Below are 16,884 nucleotides of genomic sequence, written 5' to 3'. Positions count from 1 at the left end.
TTGCGAGATTTTGAGTTCCCGGAGCGATATTGTATCCATGAGGTTTTAAGGAAATAATAGCACCATCAATAATATTTGGATCTGTCAAGGACATGGGAAGATTTGGTCTATACTGAAAAATAAATTGGTCCTTCACAGAGACTAGTTTCTACTAAACCCATTAGAAATTCATTAAATTCAAGCATTATGGCATCTCTCACGGCAACAAAAAACCTCACTATTTAACCTTAGCAATGTTAAGGGTTTCAAGGTAACTTGAACTAGTCCGAGGTGGATAAACTTAAATCCACGTTCTTTTTGCCTATGAAGTTGAAAACTAGTTAGGAGTTGGATTTGTTCTTGACCAGAGGTAAGAGTATAGGTACTTTCACTAGTCTTTATGACATAGTCACTATGAAAAGCAAAAGTTACTTTATGGTATACCTTAGATTCAGGTATCTTGGGAATTGTATAATTGTTAATGGCAGCTTCTAAGTTTCTGAAAACTACTTCTTCAGAATTGTGGATTGAATCATTAGTCCTTTTGGATGTGCTAACCTCATAAGATGATGATCTTCTTTAGCTGGACCTAAAGTATGAGCCATTGTTGAGAGGTTCGAGTCAATAAAGGTTTCGGTCTATATATCCTACTGTCAATACTGCCTACTGTCAATACTAATTCACCTTCAAACGCCTATCCACAGCAACATGCCTGAGTACGACTTGGATGTAATTCGATACGACTTGGGTGTAGGTCTATATGACAAGGGTGAAACACTACCAACTGAATGGTCTTTACAATTTTGGCACCTTTTCAACTTGGCTCTGATACTATTTGGAACATATGAGTCTTTGAATTACAGACTTGGACACAAACACTTGTAGAAAGCACAAAAACTTATCGTACAAAACACTCTCAAAATAAGCTTAAAGACAAATTCTCATAAGACTTTTCTTACAAACTCAGAGAAGAAAAATGCTAAGACTTAATAATTTGTGGTAATTTTCTATGGTGTCTTTCCAGGATGGAGAGCCTCCCTTTTATAGATGGTGGACACCAAAGATATCTTCAATTTGGTTGGGGGATGCTGATGGGCCTTGATGGGGTTGGCGTCGTGTAGGCATCAAAACCAATCAGATGTGACTCGTGGATAGCTAGAGGATAAGGTGTTCTTGTCACAAATAAGGTACACCTAATAAGGTGTGGGGTTATTGTCAGAAACTGATAAGCTTCAGCCGAAAGTTATTTTGTTAGATATTCCAGGTGTGTGACTAAAAATAAACCACATATGAGATTCTCTGGCATTCCATATGGGATGGCCCGCTGTTTTCCAAAAGAGTCTCTGTTAGGTGAATTATTAAAGTGTTCACCCATGACACTCACTATAATACGCTTATAATGCTGCGTGACGCATGCCAAGATAGTAGTCAGACTTAATATTGATTGAAAATTTGATTCATAATATTTTGAAATTCAGACGGAGCATTTTTAAGACCAAAAGGCATACCATTTCATTCGTATTGGCCGAATAGGACAACAAAATCTGTCTTATATATGTCTTGTTCAGCAATCTGAATTTTCCAATACCCTGATTTCATATCAAATTTAGAGAATACGCTGGAAGCGTATAGTCTATTGAGAAGATCCCTGTTATTAGGGATAGTGTACCATATCCATTTAAGAACCTTGTTTAAAGGTTTATAGTTTATAACAAGTCTGGGTGCACCACGTTCAATTTCAGCATCATTATTTACATAAAATGCAGTGCAACTCCAGGGAGATTTACTAGGTCTAATAGGACCTTTGGCAATGAGTTCATAAATCTCCTTCTGATGTGTTTCCCTTAAATGATCAGGCATTTGAGCTGCCCGAGCTTTTGTGGGAATTTGGGTTTTGAAAAAGTTATCTTTATATGGAAGAGTAACAATATGAATTTTCCTATACCAAAAGGCAGTAGGGATGTCTGAGCAGACTTCCTTTTCAAGTTGAGTTTGAAATTTGTTAACTCGACTTGAAAGGTAGGGTCATCAATTTTATTTTGAATACTCTTTTGTTGAATTTCAGTTGATAAAGAGCATATAAATTTTTCTTTGGACTGAATTTGAGTCATGATTTCATTCACCGTATGAATCTTAGGAGGTTTGATGAAATGAAAAGTTATAGGGTGATTACTAACCACCGAATGAAGATCGGCGGTGTCAATCTACATTGGATAAAACTGGGATAAGAATGGAGTGCCTAGAATAACGAATTGAGAAAGTCCTTTTACCATGATAAAAGTTGTATTCAGGCAGTGTCCATTGTTACAGATACAAGTATATGCGAGCTTATACTCAACCTGCATTCTATATCCGTCAGTAGTAACCAGTTTATGAGTGGTATTATCAAAGAATTGTGAAGGTACGAACCCTTCATTAATACAATTTATATATGCGCCTGAATCTATTAAGGCGATGGTTTTTAGGCTAAACTCTCGATTGAAAACAATATCAATCATTATATGCCATTGATGAGTTTGAACCTGTTGGATTGTTAAGACTTGAGCGTCTTCAGAAGAAACTGCATCAGTAGTTGCAGAGGTACTAGCTATTGTATTTTGAGTTGATAGTAGATCCTTAAAAAAAGATTATTCTTCGAAGTCTGGCTCAATCAATTGTTGTTTATTATAAAGTTCAAGAATCTAAATTCGCTATTTAAGATTATTGAATTCAGTCTTAACTTCATTGAGATCTTTATGAAGTTCTTAGATAGTAGGTTCACGGGTTTAAGAAGTAGTCTTAACTCGATTGATTATAGTTTTAAAACTGTAATCTTGAACGACAGGTTTAAGGGTAGGAACAGGGCTAGACCGAGTAGTATCCTTAACTAAGGTGATATACTCACGTAGGAGTTGAGCCTTAGTCATTGGATCGGTGACTTAGTTAATTGCCTTCAAGAGAAATGACTATTCGGTTGATAGAACCATTAATCCATTTTCTTTCAACATAGACTAGTAAGGATCACAATTACAATGGGGAGTCTAGGATTTAGACTTGGAAGAATCATTGTCGAACTCGAGTTGAACAATCTCTTGATATGAGTCAGACTCAATTTTAGACTCAAGGTCGGACGAGCTGTATAGCAAGACCTTCTCAAGATTTTGCTTTTGAGAATTATCAGTTTCTAAGGCATTAATCCGGGCCTTAGTTTGACAATTATTCTTATGGTGTCATACTTTTCACACTTATAATAAACAAGAGGTTTGTTAGAAGGAAAAGTGTTTTGAGGACGAGATTTTGAAAAGCGTTTCTTAAATAATCACTTAGGTTTAGATTTGTATGGCTTAGCTTGGTATTCAAGCTTAGAAAACCTATAGAGTTTTTTATGAGTCTTCTTAGATCATGGAAGACAAATCTTCTCGAATCCAAATTGCTCACATAAATCTCTAAGTTCTCTAAATCCAGTTTGTCTCTCTTTAAACAGTTGTTTCTTAAGTTTGCGGTTTGTGCAGAGTTAAAAACCTTCATTTCATACTTCAGCAGTTAATTCCCAATAGGTGTATTGCTCGAAGGGAATAGTGCCATTATGCTTTGCTTTAAGTCTATACCTTACCTTTTGAGCAAACAAGGGAGGCAAACCAGAGATAAACTTTTATTTCCATATGGAGTTGTTGCAGTCATCTCTGGTAAAGACTTTAGCAAAAAAGACATCTCTATACCATATGTAATTAGATAGTGCAGGATAACGGAGATTCATAAGTTGTTCTCTTGTTCGATCAGGTAAAATTTCAGCTGGTCTAACAAAATGAAGAGTTATAATATAAACCAAGGTGTTAACCGCATCTTTCTGATTTACATAAATAGTTCACAGGCAAAATTACCATCAGCGAGTTGTTCAGTTTGTTGCTGCGGAACACTGGTCACAACATTTATGATTTTGTGTCTAACTTCTTCAGACAGATAAAAATCCCACAAACCACGAAGTTGGGTAGAAAATCCTGTTTCTATCATTTTAGCAACATCAGAATCAGAAACTTGATTTAATTTAGTTGTTGTGGCATACATAAGCATCTGTTTAAGGAGATTGATTATTTGGTATTCAGATAAACCATCAATGTTCCACTCCATAATTGTATTACCATCGACCGAAAAATTAGCAGCTTCTCCTTCGACTTCAAATTGTAGGTCTACAGGAGAAGGTCGAGGGTAATAATAATTTGTTAGAGCAGTAGGCATAACTTTACGAGCTTTCCTCATGACTTGATTAAGTTGAGGAATTGGCTTATGAATTGCTGCCTGTTGAGGTAGCATGGACTGGAATTATTTCTCAGCAATCTCAATTTCATAATCAGAAGGTTCTGCTAGAAAAAGAGTCATGGCTTGTTTTTCTTTGTCTTTAGAAACCTAAAGTAGACTGAGTCGAGTAACAAGTTCATTCATCCTTTTACCAACATTAGAGATAATGTAATCAATCTTTCTGTGGGGCCGCATGAATTTGGACATTAGATTTCTAAGTTCAATTCAATTCAAGTAAGGATATATAAGAGGGAGTAGGGAGAGAAAATGATGAGAAAAATAATATAGAATAGATAAGAAAAGAAAAGAGAAAGAAGATGAGTAATTTTGGCATTTCAAAATAGTTGGAAGGAAAAAGAGAAATAAAGTTTTCGATGTCGGGGAGTATTAGAAACAAAGTTTTCGGTAAGAGAGTACTAGTCAATATAGGTGAAGTATAGGGGACTAATAGTAATTCCCCCATAATTTAACCCCGAAAGGCCGAAACATTCATCCATAACCGCGTTTCCCTTCCCCTGCGACGGCGTTTACCAAGTATTTCAGTCAACATTTTCCAGACGAAGAAAATATCCAACGCGACCTCTTCACAACCGTCCGATCAGTACCAATATTGAAAAGTTAATTCGTTGACAAATCCAACGTTCCTAGCTCACAACTGCACGTACACTCGATCTCTCACAACCTACGCGACAGACAAACTGTAAAAGAAGAAAGAAAGCCGAAAAGAGACGACACAGGTGGAGCCGCGAAATGATAAAGAGATTGCTTTCAAGTTTTTCTCTTATTTTCCAGTAATGGTTAATGGCGCGACCTCAGCTCTCGCAGCACCAGATCCGATGAGTCACTTCCATCTCCGGCGACTTTTCCATCACCGTGAGAAAGGGGAAAGGAAAGAGGAAGAAGGAGCAACTGCTTCTATGTTGGATCCAAAGCAGCGGAAGTCACCGAAGCTTGAACGACGCGACGCACTCAAGAACATCAACTACGATCCCTTCTCTTCGTCTTCTTATTCATCTGCTTCATCACCCTCTGATTCTCTTCGAACTCGATCTCTTGACGTCATCCCCTTGGAAACTAGCTTCCGAATTGACAGCGTTGAGTGTGCCGAACGGCTCTATCAGAGTCTAGGAATTTTTGGCCCTGAAGATTTGGGTATTCCGGCAGATGCTTGGGAGGTGAGTAAATCTCGGCATTCGTCTGTTGTACTCCCCGCTTCTCGATTACAGGAAATTGTTAGTCCAACTAACCGAGAGGAGGCACACGAAACTGGGGTTAGGGTTGACCATGAGGCGGTAGTGTCAGTTGAGCTTGCTCCGTCAAACGAGTCGAAGAATTGCTACGGTTTACTAGATGTTAGGTCTTCCGGAGTTGGTGGCGTCGACGCCGTAGGTGGTGGAGGAATTAAGGGAGCTCGGCCTCCGATGCTTGCTCCGCCGCCTTTACAGCGTCCGTATGTTGATGACATGGGTTCGGCTTCGACGTGGGATATAATTGGGTCTTTTGCGCCAGAGGAGGACAGGGGTTCGTCTTCGTGTCCGGTTATGAGACTAGATTCGAGCTCTTCTGATGAAGAGGATGGGGTGAGTGGTGAAGGTGAGGAAGTTAGTGGGGATGTTGTTGTGAGGGAAGAAGAAGAAATTGAAGTGAGACTTGGGAAGACCACTGTTATGCCGGAATCACCTTCATTTTCCACATCGAACGATGAGGATTGTTCGAGCTCGACCACCGAAACCACGTATACAATTTCTCCTAGCGGTAGTTTCAGACGAAGTATCACGTCATGGCAACGAGGTCATGTTCTGGGAGCTGGGTCCTTCGGGACTGCGTATGAAGCGTTCACAGAGTGAGTTTTCTGTGCTCTTTCTTTCTATGTCTTTAATTTGCCCTGTTGATATTATGTTATCTTACTGCAACAACTTGCGTCGGTTCTCTTTATTTAGTTTTTCATTCTTTACTTTCTTGTGTTGCCACGAATTGACATTGGAGCCACTATAATTTTGTGTCTGTTCTACTTTTTCTTGTGTTGCCACGAATTGACATTGGAGCCACTATAATTTTGCGTCTGTTCTACTTCTAAACCGCCAATGTGCTCAGGAAGAAGAAAAATTTGTATTTGCCTTTTTACTCGCTGAGACACAAGGCATTTAACTCCTCATAGATGGATTTTCATGCTGAAAGTTCAAACTGCTTTTCCAATGCTTACAAAATGCTTCATTTCAAAACGGCTCCAAAACAAGGCGAATGATTCTGTGGACGGGAATGCCTGGAGAGGTATCTCCGTTGATCATCAATCGAAATCTCATTCCTTAAGTTCCTGGTCGGATTGTATCCAATATGGTGCTATAACCCTTCTCTGTTGTTTGCAACTCTACTGACTCTTTTACTCCCTTAATCCCTTTACTTCACTGTCATTTTTTACTCTATTACTAACTCTTCAGAATCCAAAGAACACGGTAAAGACACGAGGAAAGACACAGCTTAGGTTTCCATTTGGATCCCTTCTGGTGATTCCTTTTCCAAGGCAACTTTTTTTCCCTCCTTTTTTCTCCTTTTGTTTGCATTTTCTTCCTGCTATATGTCATTTCAATCACAATGAAAGATAATGGAGCAGAGCCAGAAGTGTAGTTGGAGTGCTCCATCCTCTTTCAACTTCTCTTGACCAAACTCTAGCTAATAGAGTATGTTCTCTTCTGGTCATGGCAAATAATGGGCATAGGGGCTGTGTTTCTAGTGGCTTCTTCTAAGTATTAACTGAAGCAGTAATTTGTATTGAAACGTGGATGAGTTAAATCTTTTTTCTTTTCTTCTTCTTCTCTTATTTTATTTTATTTTATTTTTTAAAGATGCAAAAGAAGAGCCCTAATGTATTCAAGGGTGGAGGCGTGGAGCTTAGTTCTGTGAAGAGGAACTGTAGGCAGTTAAGACCCTAGAAAAAGGGTTTGATAAATCCATGGTAACAGAGGATTAATAGTTGAACAAGTGGATATCTGGAGCATAAAACTCTTTCCACATTTATGGGGTTGTGGGTCTTAAGGATTCTATTGAGAATTCAAGCTTAAAAAATCCTGCCATTTTAGTTTCCAATTTTTTCTTTAGTTCTGTTGGTGCTTACTCACACGCATCACTGGCTTTCTTTGAAATGGAATTGAGAATGAAAAAGAGGTCCAAACTGTTTTCTTGTTTTGATTATCTTTTGTTAAACTGAGAATGAAAACTCTGGCAAACAATTGATTTGGATTTAGAAGCCAATTTAGGCCCAAAATGAGGAACGAAAACCTGCCAAATGCTGCCAAAAGATGGACCGATTTTACTTTAAAAAATATTTAATATATGTTAAAAACTTAAATATCGAAACTATTCTGAAATATGGTTTGTTTTATTTCCTAATAACCTTTGTTGATTTTTTAGGAAGGAACTAGAAAACAAGGAGCTGACCCCTCAAAAAAGGGGAAAAAAAAACTTAATGGATACTAATTACTTAATCTTCTCTCTCTCTTTCTCTCTCTCTCTCTCTCTCTCTCTCTATATATATATATATATATATACACACATATGCCTAGATACAACAACAATCACATCCAAAACCTTATCCTAACTTAATGGGGTCAGCTACATGGAGATTCCAAGCAAGGACAAGCGCGAGGATCCACACAAAAAGATTGATGGGTAATGGCTAATTATAATAAGTGCCGGCTGTCAACGTGACGCATTACGACAAACCGGCTACGTGCTTATAACGGCAGAATATAGTAAGGTACCGGCTGTCTACCAGACGTATCATATAGATTGATCAAGCCAAAGTGTCCTACATGCATTACATCCACCACCAATACAATCCATCATCCAACATACTTTTATGAATGGAGGAATGAGATAACGAATTCTAGACAGCCCCATTACATGCATTTTTATACTAAACTGAAATAAAAACTTACCTAATTAAAATCTGAAGTTGAAATACTTCTAATTTTGAAATATCGAAATGCAACAAAATTCGAAGTCACAAAAATTCGATGCAATTCCAAACAAAAATTTTAACAAGGAAAGACAAAACAAAACAAAAAGGGCGGCGCAGATGTAATGAACATAGATAAGTGAGCAGAACTACACAACCATTTAATTCCTCTCCATTTAACAAAACAAACTCATTCATTCATTCATAGAGAGTGTAGTTAATTGTACCTTTACCTTCAGAAAATACAGACACACCAGTAACTTATGCTAATAAAAGAAGATCTAGATCTGGAACCATTCAACAAATCTCCATCTACCAGAAACCGAAGGAATCAGAGCCAATCTCCCACACCTCCTACTCCCAACTTGAATCCAAATCTAACGCAAGAGAATTCCAAATCCCAACAAAAAATTCCAACTCCAGAGCTCAAATATATATATATATATATATACACACATATATATGTCTGGATAATTATGTTAAATAGGAAACTTCTTGTTCCCACCTTCGTCTCACTTCACTAGTAGGGATAACTATATGTCAGAGAATTACTTTTCTTACAAAGATAACAAACTTTTGATTCTTCTTATATTTCACTCTTTAAACTAACTAGACACATGTTTACACGTTTTCCTAGTTTTCATGATAGAATCATAGGTAGTATATACAACTTCTGAATCTGATATCAGCTTTTGATAAAATTAGTATTTGTTAGCATGCTCTCTCTGAGATCTTTTTGGTGATACCTGTATAAATTTACTTTTCCACATCAACCCTTATAACGAATCTAAGGTTGTTTATTAATTCTTGAAAAATCCCAAAGACAACCAAGACGTTTATCACGACTAAGGATCAGAGAGGATAATATAGTTTTGTAGGAGATACAGTTATGAAAGAAGTCAAGGAAAATGTGTAACTAAAGATTTGATTAGAAATGTTTTTGTTAAGAAATAGAGGTGTATGTTATACTGTAGGGTTATTTTTGTGATTTTTTCCTATTATTGTGGTCTTGTGTGTAAATACACATAAGTGTTGTGTTCCATAGAAGACTAGAACACTTTCTTGATCTTATTATACCATTTTACACAAGTTGACTAGTTCTGATGTTCTGCCGTATTCTCATTTTCATGCTTCTTCTGCAGTGATGGATTCTTTTTTGCTGTAAAAGAGATTTCTTTGGTTGACCAGAGTCCCCAGAGCATTCAGCAGCTTGTGCAGGTGAGGCAGTTTCATCCTAATAAATCTTCTTATATATATATATATATATAGTCCCTTCAACGGTTCAACCTTGAAAATCAAACACTTATTAGTTATTAGAGTTGCCCTCACTGTTGTTGTGCTCAAGATTTTGCTACTGTTGATTTCTCTTTTTTATTTTTATTTTCAGGAAATTGCTTTCTTAAGGGAGTTTGAACACGAGAATATTGTTCAATACCTTGGAACAGACAGGGTACCATTCCTTATCGTTTTTGGTGACATGTGTCCTGCTATTTTTATTTTCATTTTCTAGCAATAAGTTTTTTTGAGATTGGAAATTAGAACAAGTTTTACCTACTTACAAGTATCTTCAACTTGCACTTTTATTGTTAGATTCTTTCATTCTGTTCCTAATCTTTGACAAAGTAGTTTGGTATGAGAATTCTTCAAGTATTCATGAACTCTTCATTTTGTTCAACGAGCTGACTTTTTCTTTACTTTCCCATGATCAATACTTCTTCTGGCTTTTGTCTGCTTTGATTTCATTCCTCAAGTGCTACTGTTGTTGTGGTACACTGGTAGTCTTCATCTGGTATACATCAAATTTGGAGTATCTCAAGAGTGATGCATCAGCAGCTCTGCAATAGCTGAAAATTGATTTACACCCTGAGTCCATGTTTAGTGCCGGGACTATTGGGTTATCTAATCCCATTCAGTCATCTAGCCTTTCTCTCAGTATCCTTGCTTTCATGTGGTTAACTGAATAAAACATGTATACATCAAACATCTTAAACTAATTAGGCTGTCATTTTGTAAATAAAGTGCTGGCATAGATATTTGCTACTGCTTGGCACAGACACAGATGCTACAGTTAACTGAACGATTGTCTACATGAACCCTGCTTTCCCAGTGGGCTTATTGTGACATCGTGATTTTTTCAGTTATTTTCACTTTGTGAATATAGAGTAGCTGAAATATTTGCTAGGACCAACATTGTTAATACCCAACTGAACGGGCATTGTCTACATGAGTCCTGCTCTGCCATGAGGGTCCCTGAAACAGCATTTTTAGGATCAATTACTGAATGTTTGGCTAATAGTTTTTGAATAATGCTTGCCAACCTAATGTATCTACTCGTATCCCTTTGTATAATATGGGACCAACATTGTAGAAAGAAAGGATGGAATTTCATGCATGGGATGCTCACAGCTATGTCCAAACACACATGCGAAAATACATAAGCATGTGTGCTCATCCATGGAAGAAGAAAATGACAGTCCCATTTTCATTTTCATGATAAGTTAAGCAATTCAATGTGTATTGGAGATGCACATGTGTTGATTAACATGCTGTATGTAGGTGGTGAGGATTAGTGATAGCAGTGATAGCAACATTTTGGCTGGCCTGTCTGACTGTCAATTTTGTCTGAACGTGTTTAATGATGTACGCTAAATTCATTGGGCCCCAACAAATGATGCCACCTTCCATATAAATGTTTGTGGGAATGACTTCTCACACTCATTGTGTGGCCCCTTAATTTGTATGTCACATCATATGCATAAAAGCTAGAGTAAAGGATGAGACTTTATGAGAAGAAATTGGCCTCCAGTTTTTTATTCATTTCCTTGTTGCAATTTTCTTTATCTAGGCCAAGTAGGGTTTCTATTGTTTATTTGTTGTTGGAGTCCTAGAGAAACCTAGAGGAGTGAGACAGTGTAGTGACTTAGCAATATTGCACTGAAGCTATACATTACTTGGTTGCACTTTGCATGCCGCTTTTGGTTTGTATCTTTTGGCCTATTCTGCTCCTTTTCTTGTGTTTATTTTTGTATCTCCTTTTTTTCTTCTTACATTTTATAACATTCCGTTCTTTAAGTTAAAGGGGGCTAAGAGATATCACCTCCATCAAATCACTGTTTTGCATTTCTCCCCGAATCCCACCTTAACTTGGATTAATCTATATCACCTATTTTAACGACCCAACTCCTTACTCTTGGTATGATATTATCCGCTTTGGCTCATGCTCCTCATGGCTTTAAAACGCATCATCCCATATTAAGGAGGCACCCTTTATCACTAGCTCAGAATCTTCCTCCCTAGCCGATGTGAGACTAAAGAGTATGCCTCCCTCAACGCCTCTCCCATGCCTTGCCCAATCTTTGGTGCTCAACGGATTTGAGCCATTTCTTGGGTTTGACATCCTCCCCCCCTTGCAGCACATTGCCCCGCTGTGGCCCAACACGGTCTTAAGTTCACTTTGATACCACTATAACGACTCAGCCCTTTACCCTTGGCATGATATTGTCTGCTTTGGTCCATGGGCCTCACGGCTTTAAAATGCATGATGCTATAGTAAGGAGGCCATCCTATATCAATCGCCCAGGATCTTCCTCCTTAGCTGATGTGATGCTGGAGCGCTTCAATGTATCGACCCGAACCCATTTGGGAACCTAGACCAAGAACTGTGTCTAAGTGAATTTTTGGATCTGGTAGGATTTAGGAAGGTTTATTTATTTTGGAATAATATTGTAGTCTTTTCTTTTATTTGGGTCGATTACATAGGATAGGATATTGGGTTTACCAATTTGGACTTATTTTATTTTGCTTATTTAACTTAATTTTAGTTTCCTAAATTGATAGTAGTTGCGTAGTAGGAGTCTTATTTTCTTGAAATACTGATTGAAAAGACAGATTGAATAAAATGGAATAGTGAGTTGGTTTGAGAGCCTACGGGCTAGTACAGTGTGTGATTCTCTTCCCGTGAGAATCCTCTCTCCCTCTCTTGCAACTCTGAGTTCATTTCAATGACTTTCCCTTCCTTTAGCGGCTGATGTATTTACTAAAGGTTTTAGTAGTAAGATGTTTCATCCTATTATTTGCAAGTTTGGCATATGTGATATCTACGCACCAGCTTGATGGGGAGTGTTGTAATAATTGGTTTTAGGGAAAGTGTCAGATTCCAAACGGGTCCTTAGGTCCTTAAGGGGTTTAATGGTCCTTGTAATATTTTAGAACTTTCTCTCCGTTATTATAAATAAAGAGGCTGGTGTCATATTAGACTCAAGTCGTTACCCCATCCTATACGGCCCAAGGACCCGGGTAGTGTCATTTTGGTCTCCTCTTAGTCTTGTTAGAAATCAAGATCCATAAAACAATATCGAGAAGCTTGCTACCAAGTCAAATGAGAATATGAGTTCTGCCACAAGCAATATGCCGATATTCTTCTTTTATTTCACTTGCTTTCTTAGTTTGATTAGGAGCATTTTGTCCATTCTGTAGTGTATTTTTTGGGTCTTATAAGTTCATTTTAAATTCAGTTGTATAGAAGGCTCAAAACTGGGGAGGTCAGCATCAGTTAACAGTTTATGAATTTTGGTCAAATTTGTTGCATCCTTTTGTGCTATTCTTCTATTCTTTACTGGTTTCAGTTTAGAAAACCTTGAACTTAGTTGCAAGTTGCTTCCTATGTTAACGATTTGTGCTATGCATGAATGGACTGTTTTTGTTACAAGATATGAAGCTTCTGTCATTGTCTTTCAATGATCCAAATGGTAATTCTATTAGATATGAGTTCTTCATTCCATTAGGTTATTTTTGGTGTTTTTTTACTGCCATTCCATCATCTTGTTCTGCATTTTGAAGGTGGCAGTTTTAGAAGCCAAAACTTAACAATTATCCCGACTGCTCCTTTACAGTTAACAAGCACTTCTTATTTGGACTTGAGGAGCATGTGCTTCCTTGTCATCAATACCTTATTTAAATAATAAAAGCTTCCATCTCATCAATAAGATCACTTTTTACCAAGAAAAAAAGAAAAAAAAGGAGCATGTGCCTCAATAGATTTTGTTGTGTACGAATTGTCTATTTGATCATGTTATTATAGCTTCCTAGTTTTCCACTTGTCTTTATTTTCTATACTCTGTTTTGTAAAATTACTGGAACTATGTTTTGTAAAATTACTGGAATATGAGGACTGTACTGCAGGTTTTATAGTCTACTTATTTACATGATGAACTTTGCAGCATGTAGGAAAACTATGTATCTTCCTCGAACTTGTAACGCAAGGTTCTCTTGTAAAAGTCTATCAAAAGTATCATCTTGGAGATTCCCAAGTCTCAGCCTACACGAGGCAGATCCTTAGTGGTTTGAAATATCTTCATGATCGTGAAATAATTCACAGGTGTGACAACTGGACTTTTTGTATTTTTTTTGTCTTGCTTTTTTTTTTTTTTTTTGTAGTTTATAATTTTTTATGATTAGTGCTTATTCCTTTGACAACGGCACACACAGAATGCTCATTTGCTTAGATCTTGTGTTGCATAGTTGTACTCATCCAATTATTGCCTGCATGTTGCTGTATAGTAGGAAAAAATGTATATACTGTCTGATTATGTAGAATGCTTTACTTTGGAATGTCTTTATTGACTTAGGGATGTCTATCTAGGGATCTTACTTTCAGATTCTTGGTCTTGATTACTCAATGTCTCCTTTTATGAGGGGAGAGGTTGATTTAGTGCAGGGAACCATTGGTTTGTTGTCTGGTGTTTTGTCACCACTTTGGTTTCTATTATTCGAAGTCTGCTGATGAGTTTTAAATGCTTTGTGATTCTGCTCTATTTTGGCTTCTTTATTGAGGGAAATGTTGCTGTTAGTTGGATAGATTGGGTTGAGATTTTCTGCAGGCCTTCACGTCCATTGTAGTGGATATCCTCGGCACAGTTTGGGACTTTGGTTTCTGTACCACCTTCGTTTTTCCTATTAACATAACAGTTGTGGTTCAACAAGGTAGAAAATAGAAGGAAAAATCTTCGCTTGATGTATGGAACTAGTTCTAGCTGCATCTGCACCAGGCCTGAAACAGGGCTGGGTTGAGTCGGGTTTCTTAAAAGCCCATCCCAACCCTGTCAGACCCATGCCTAGGCCCAACCCTGCTGGGTTCATGCCAACCCAACCTGGCCCTATTGACCCTTGTTGGATCAGGTTGGGCCAGGTGGGCCCTGCTTTTTGTCAAGGTCGGGGTAATCCTAATTGACAATGTTTTTGTCACTTGTGTCCTACGCATTAAAAAAATAATAACAAAAAAAAAAAAAAAACCGATACACAATTAAAATGATGAAATGCAACATAATAATAGATGTTCAGGACATCTGACCATAACTCCATAAGAATCAATTATTCAAATTTCATTATTCTGAATAAAGGAATGATAGCCCTAAATTATATTAATATAAATCAAGGTTAAAATCAGGGTCAGGTTGGACATAGGCCCGGCCCACCCTAACCCAGGGTCAGTGTTTTTCAACCCTAACCCGCCCGTCCTTAGGGTCAGAAATCTTAGCCCAAGCCTTGTTCGGGCTTAGGGCAGGGTCAGGCTATCAGGGCCAAACTTACACTCCTAGTCTGCACAGAAGTTTGTGGGGGGGGGGTGTGTTGGGGGAAGTTGGCCCTCAGACCGAAGTCATGGAGATGTGGCATTATCACAGTCGTTTATTTGGAACCTGGTGAAAATCTTCAAAATTTCCGAGACCTCCCTCCATGCTCAGGCTTATGCCCTTGTGGTCTTCCGACTTTAAAAATTACAAAATCAGCCCCTTTTATGTGTCTGGTCACATAGAGCTTGGTTCGTCGGCTGCTCTCTCTGGCAAATCGTCGGATAACTTATGCCTTGAAACATTTTGACGTGTGAAGCCTTGCGGCTGCCTCAGTCCAGGGCCTGCTCAGTGCTCGCACTCGCTCATGACACGGCTGCCGGCTGGTGCGACCATGGGCCTCTTCTCTTGCACACGACAGTGCTGTTTTGGTCCCCATGGCCATGTCCCTTGATGCACTGCTGCTGGCTCTCGTGCCATGGACCTGAGGGCTGCACCTTGAATCTCTGTTGGCTCCTGCTGCAGACCAAAGGCCTGGGCCTTGAGCCTCCTGTGCTTGCAGCCATGTGCGTGGTTGCCCATGCTAACCCCATGCTACTGGTTGTTGTTCTGTGGCACCATGTGGCCAGGCCCCAGTGGGCCTCCTGTGATCCATTGCTCCCCATCTGGCTGCCAGGCTGACCTGTGCAGTTGGGTGGGTGTCCATGACACTCACATAGTTCCATCTCACCTGCCAAGTGGCTCATGCCACCTTACCTATATGATCTGCCACATCATTTTGGCAACATGCCACCTCACCAATGCCACATGGACCCCCCTGCCACGTGTCCAAAATGAAACCACCTAAATGGGAGCTTCCATCATAACATGTGGGTCCGACCCACCATGTCAACCATGTGAAACATCTTTGGGGTATTTCATTGAACACTAGGCAGTCAAATACTGACTGTATCTCCCCCATACAGAATCGGATTGAGGAGATTCTAATTGCGTTGAAAAGATGAGTTGACGCTCTACACGTCTCTAATATATCTAACTTGTCAGTTTTGCCACTTGACCTGCCCAAATTAGCTTCGAAGATGACCTATTTGCAGAAGACATTTTCTGACTTGCCCAGCACTGCCCAGTCTGTTAGGATTAAAGTATCAGTATCGGTTGGTTAAATTTAAGATACGTATCGTAGGGTATCATATCATATCGAAGATTCGCTAAGATATGCTAAAGATCAAGGATTAAAGTATCGGTATCGGTCACCGTATCGGTCGGCTAAATTTAAGATACGTATCGGTATCGGAGATACTTTAAACCATGTGCACAGTGCTTCTCTGGCACTACCAGATCTCCCAAGATACTGCCGACTAACCTCAGAAGCCTCAGAAACACTGCCAAGCTGACCCTGATTGCCATGTGATTGCCTGCTTTGTCCAGTAGCTGTCTGACACATCCTGCACTGATCAATTACTACCAAACACTGCCAGCTCACCCAAAAGCTCTGCTAAGTCACTCTGAACACTGCCAACACTTTACTGCCTTTGCCATGCTACTGCTCCTTATATACTACCCTTTTGTGCAACTGCCCAGCTGTACACATCACTGCTACTGCCATGTCACTGATGACTGCTCTGTGAGTGTGTTAATCAAACTCTGTTGACAGCAATGACGGCACTTACTGCATTACACCGTCAACTGCCTTGTGACCAACAAGGCTACTATCACTGGTATATTTAATCATCGCCTGGCGACAGTCCTTGACAACCTTCTTGTTCTCTTCTTCAGTTAAGAAAAAGGGGGGGGGGGTAGGAGGTTGAAGGAGAAGATGGTATGCTGGACCTGGCTTCTAATGAACTGTCCATTCAGCTGGAAACCTAGCTGGAAACCTAGATGAACTAATAACGTGGCTGATCAATTGACTTGGGAATGAGTGGATAGATCTTGATGGGTATCAAGGAGCTATCATCCTTTGCTGGGGTACTCCGTGGAGTACAAATTTTTGTATATCTTACACTTTGGGGGTGTCTTCTCCATTATATTAGACTTTGACATTGGATTTGTGTACTTGTTCCATGACTTAATAAAATTTCTGTTGTTGCTTACCACCACCACCCCCCC

The 16,884-nt window shown here is 38.9% G+C and overlaps 1 protein-coding gene across 1 annotated transcript in view; it reads left to right on the top strand.

The window, feature by feature from the left end:
• The first annotated feature begins 4,982 nt into the window (after positions 1–4,982).
• The window catches only part of LOC122094756, a 43,431-nt gene continuing 31,529 nt past the window's right edge, over positions 4,983–16,884 (top strand). Inside the window, exons 1-4 of the mRNA XM_042665357.1 lie at positions 4,983–6,097; positions 9,352–9,427; positions 9,597–9,659; positions 13,429–13,586. Of these exons, the coding sequence (XP_042521291.1) occupies positions 5,049–6,097; positions 9,352–9,427; positions 9,597–9,659; positions 13,429–13,586 (1,346 nt within the window). The 5' untranslated portion in view covers positions 4,983–5,048. The remainder of the gene's footprint in view (positions 6,098–9,351; positions 9,428–9,596; positions 9,660–13,428; positions 13,587–16,884) is intronic.

Source organism: Macadamia integrifolia, chromosome 12 (assembly GCF_013358625.1).
Source record: "Macadamia integrifolia cultivar HAES 741 chromosome 12, SCU_Mint_v3, whole genome shotgun sequence".
Lineage (NCBI taxonomy): Eukaryota > Viridiplantae > Streptophyta > Magnoliopsida > Proteales > Proteaceae > Macadamia > Macadamia integrifolia.
This window is presented reverse-complemented; position numbering and strand designations above follow the sequence as displayed.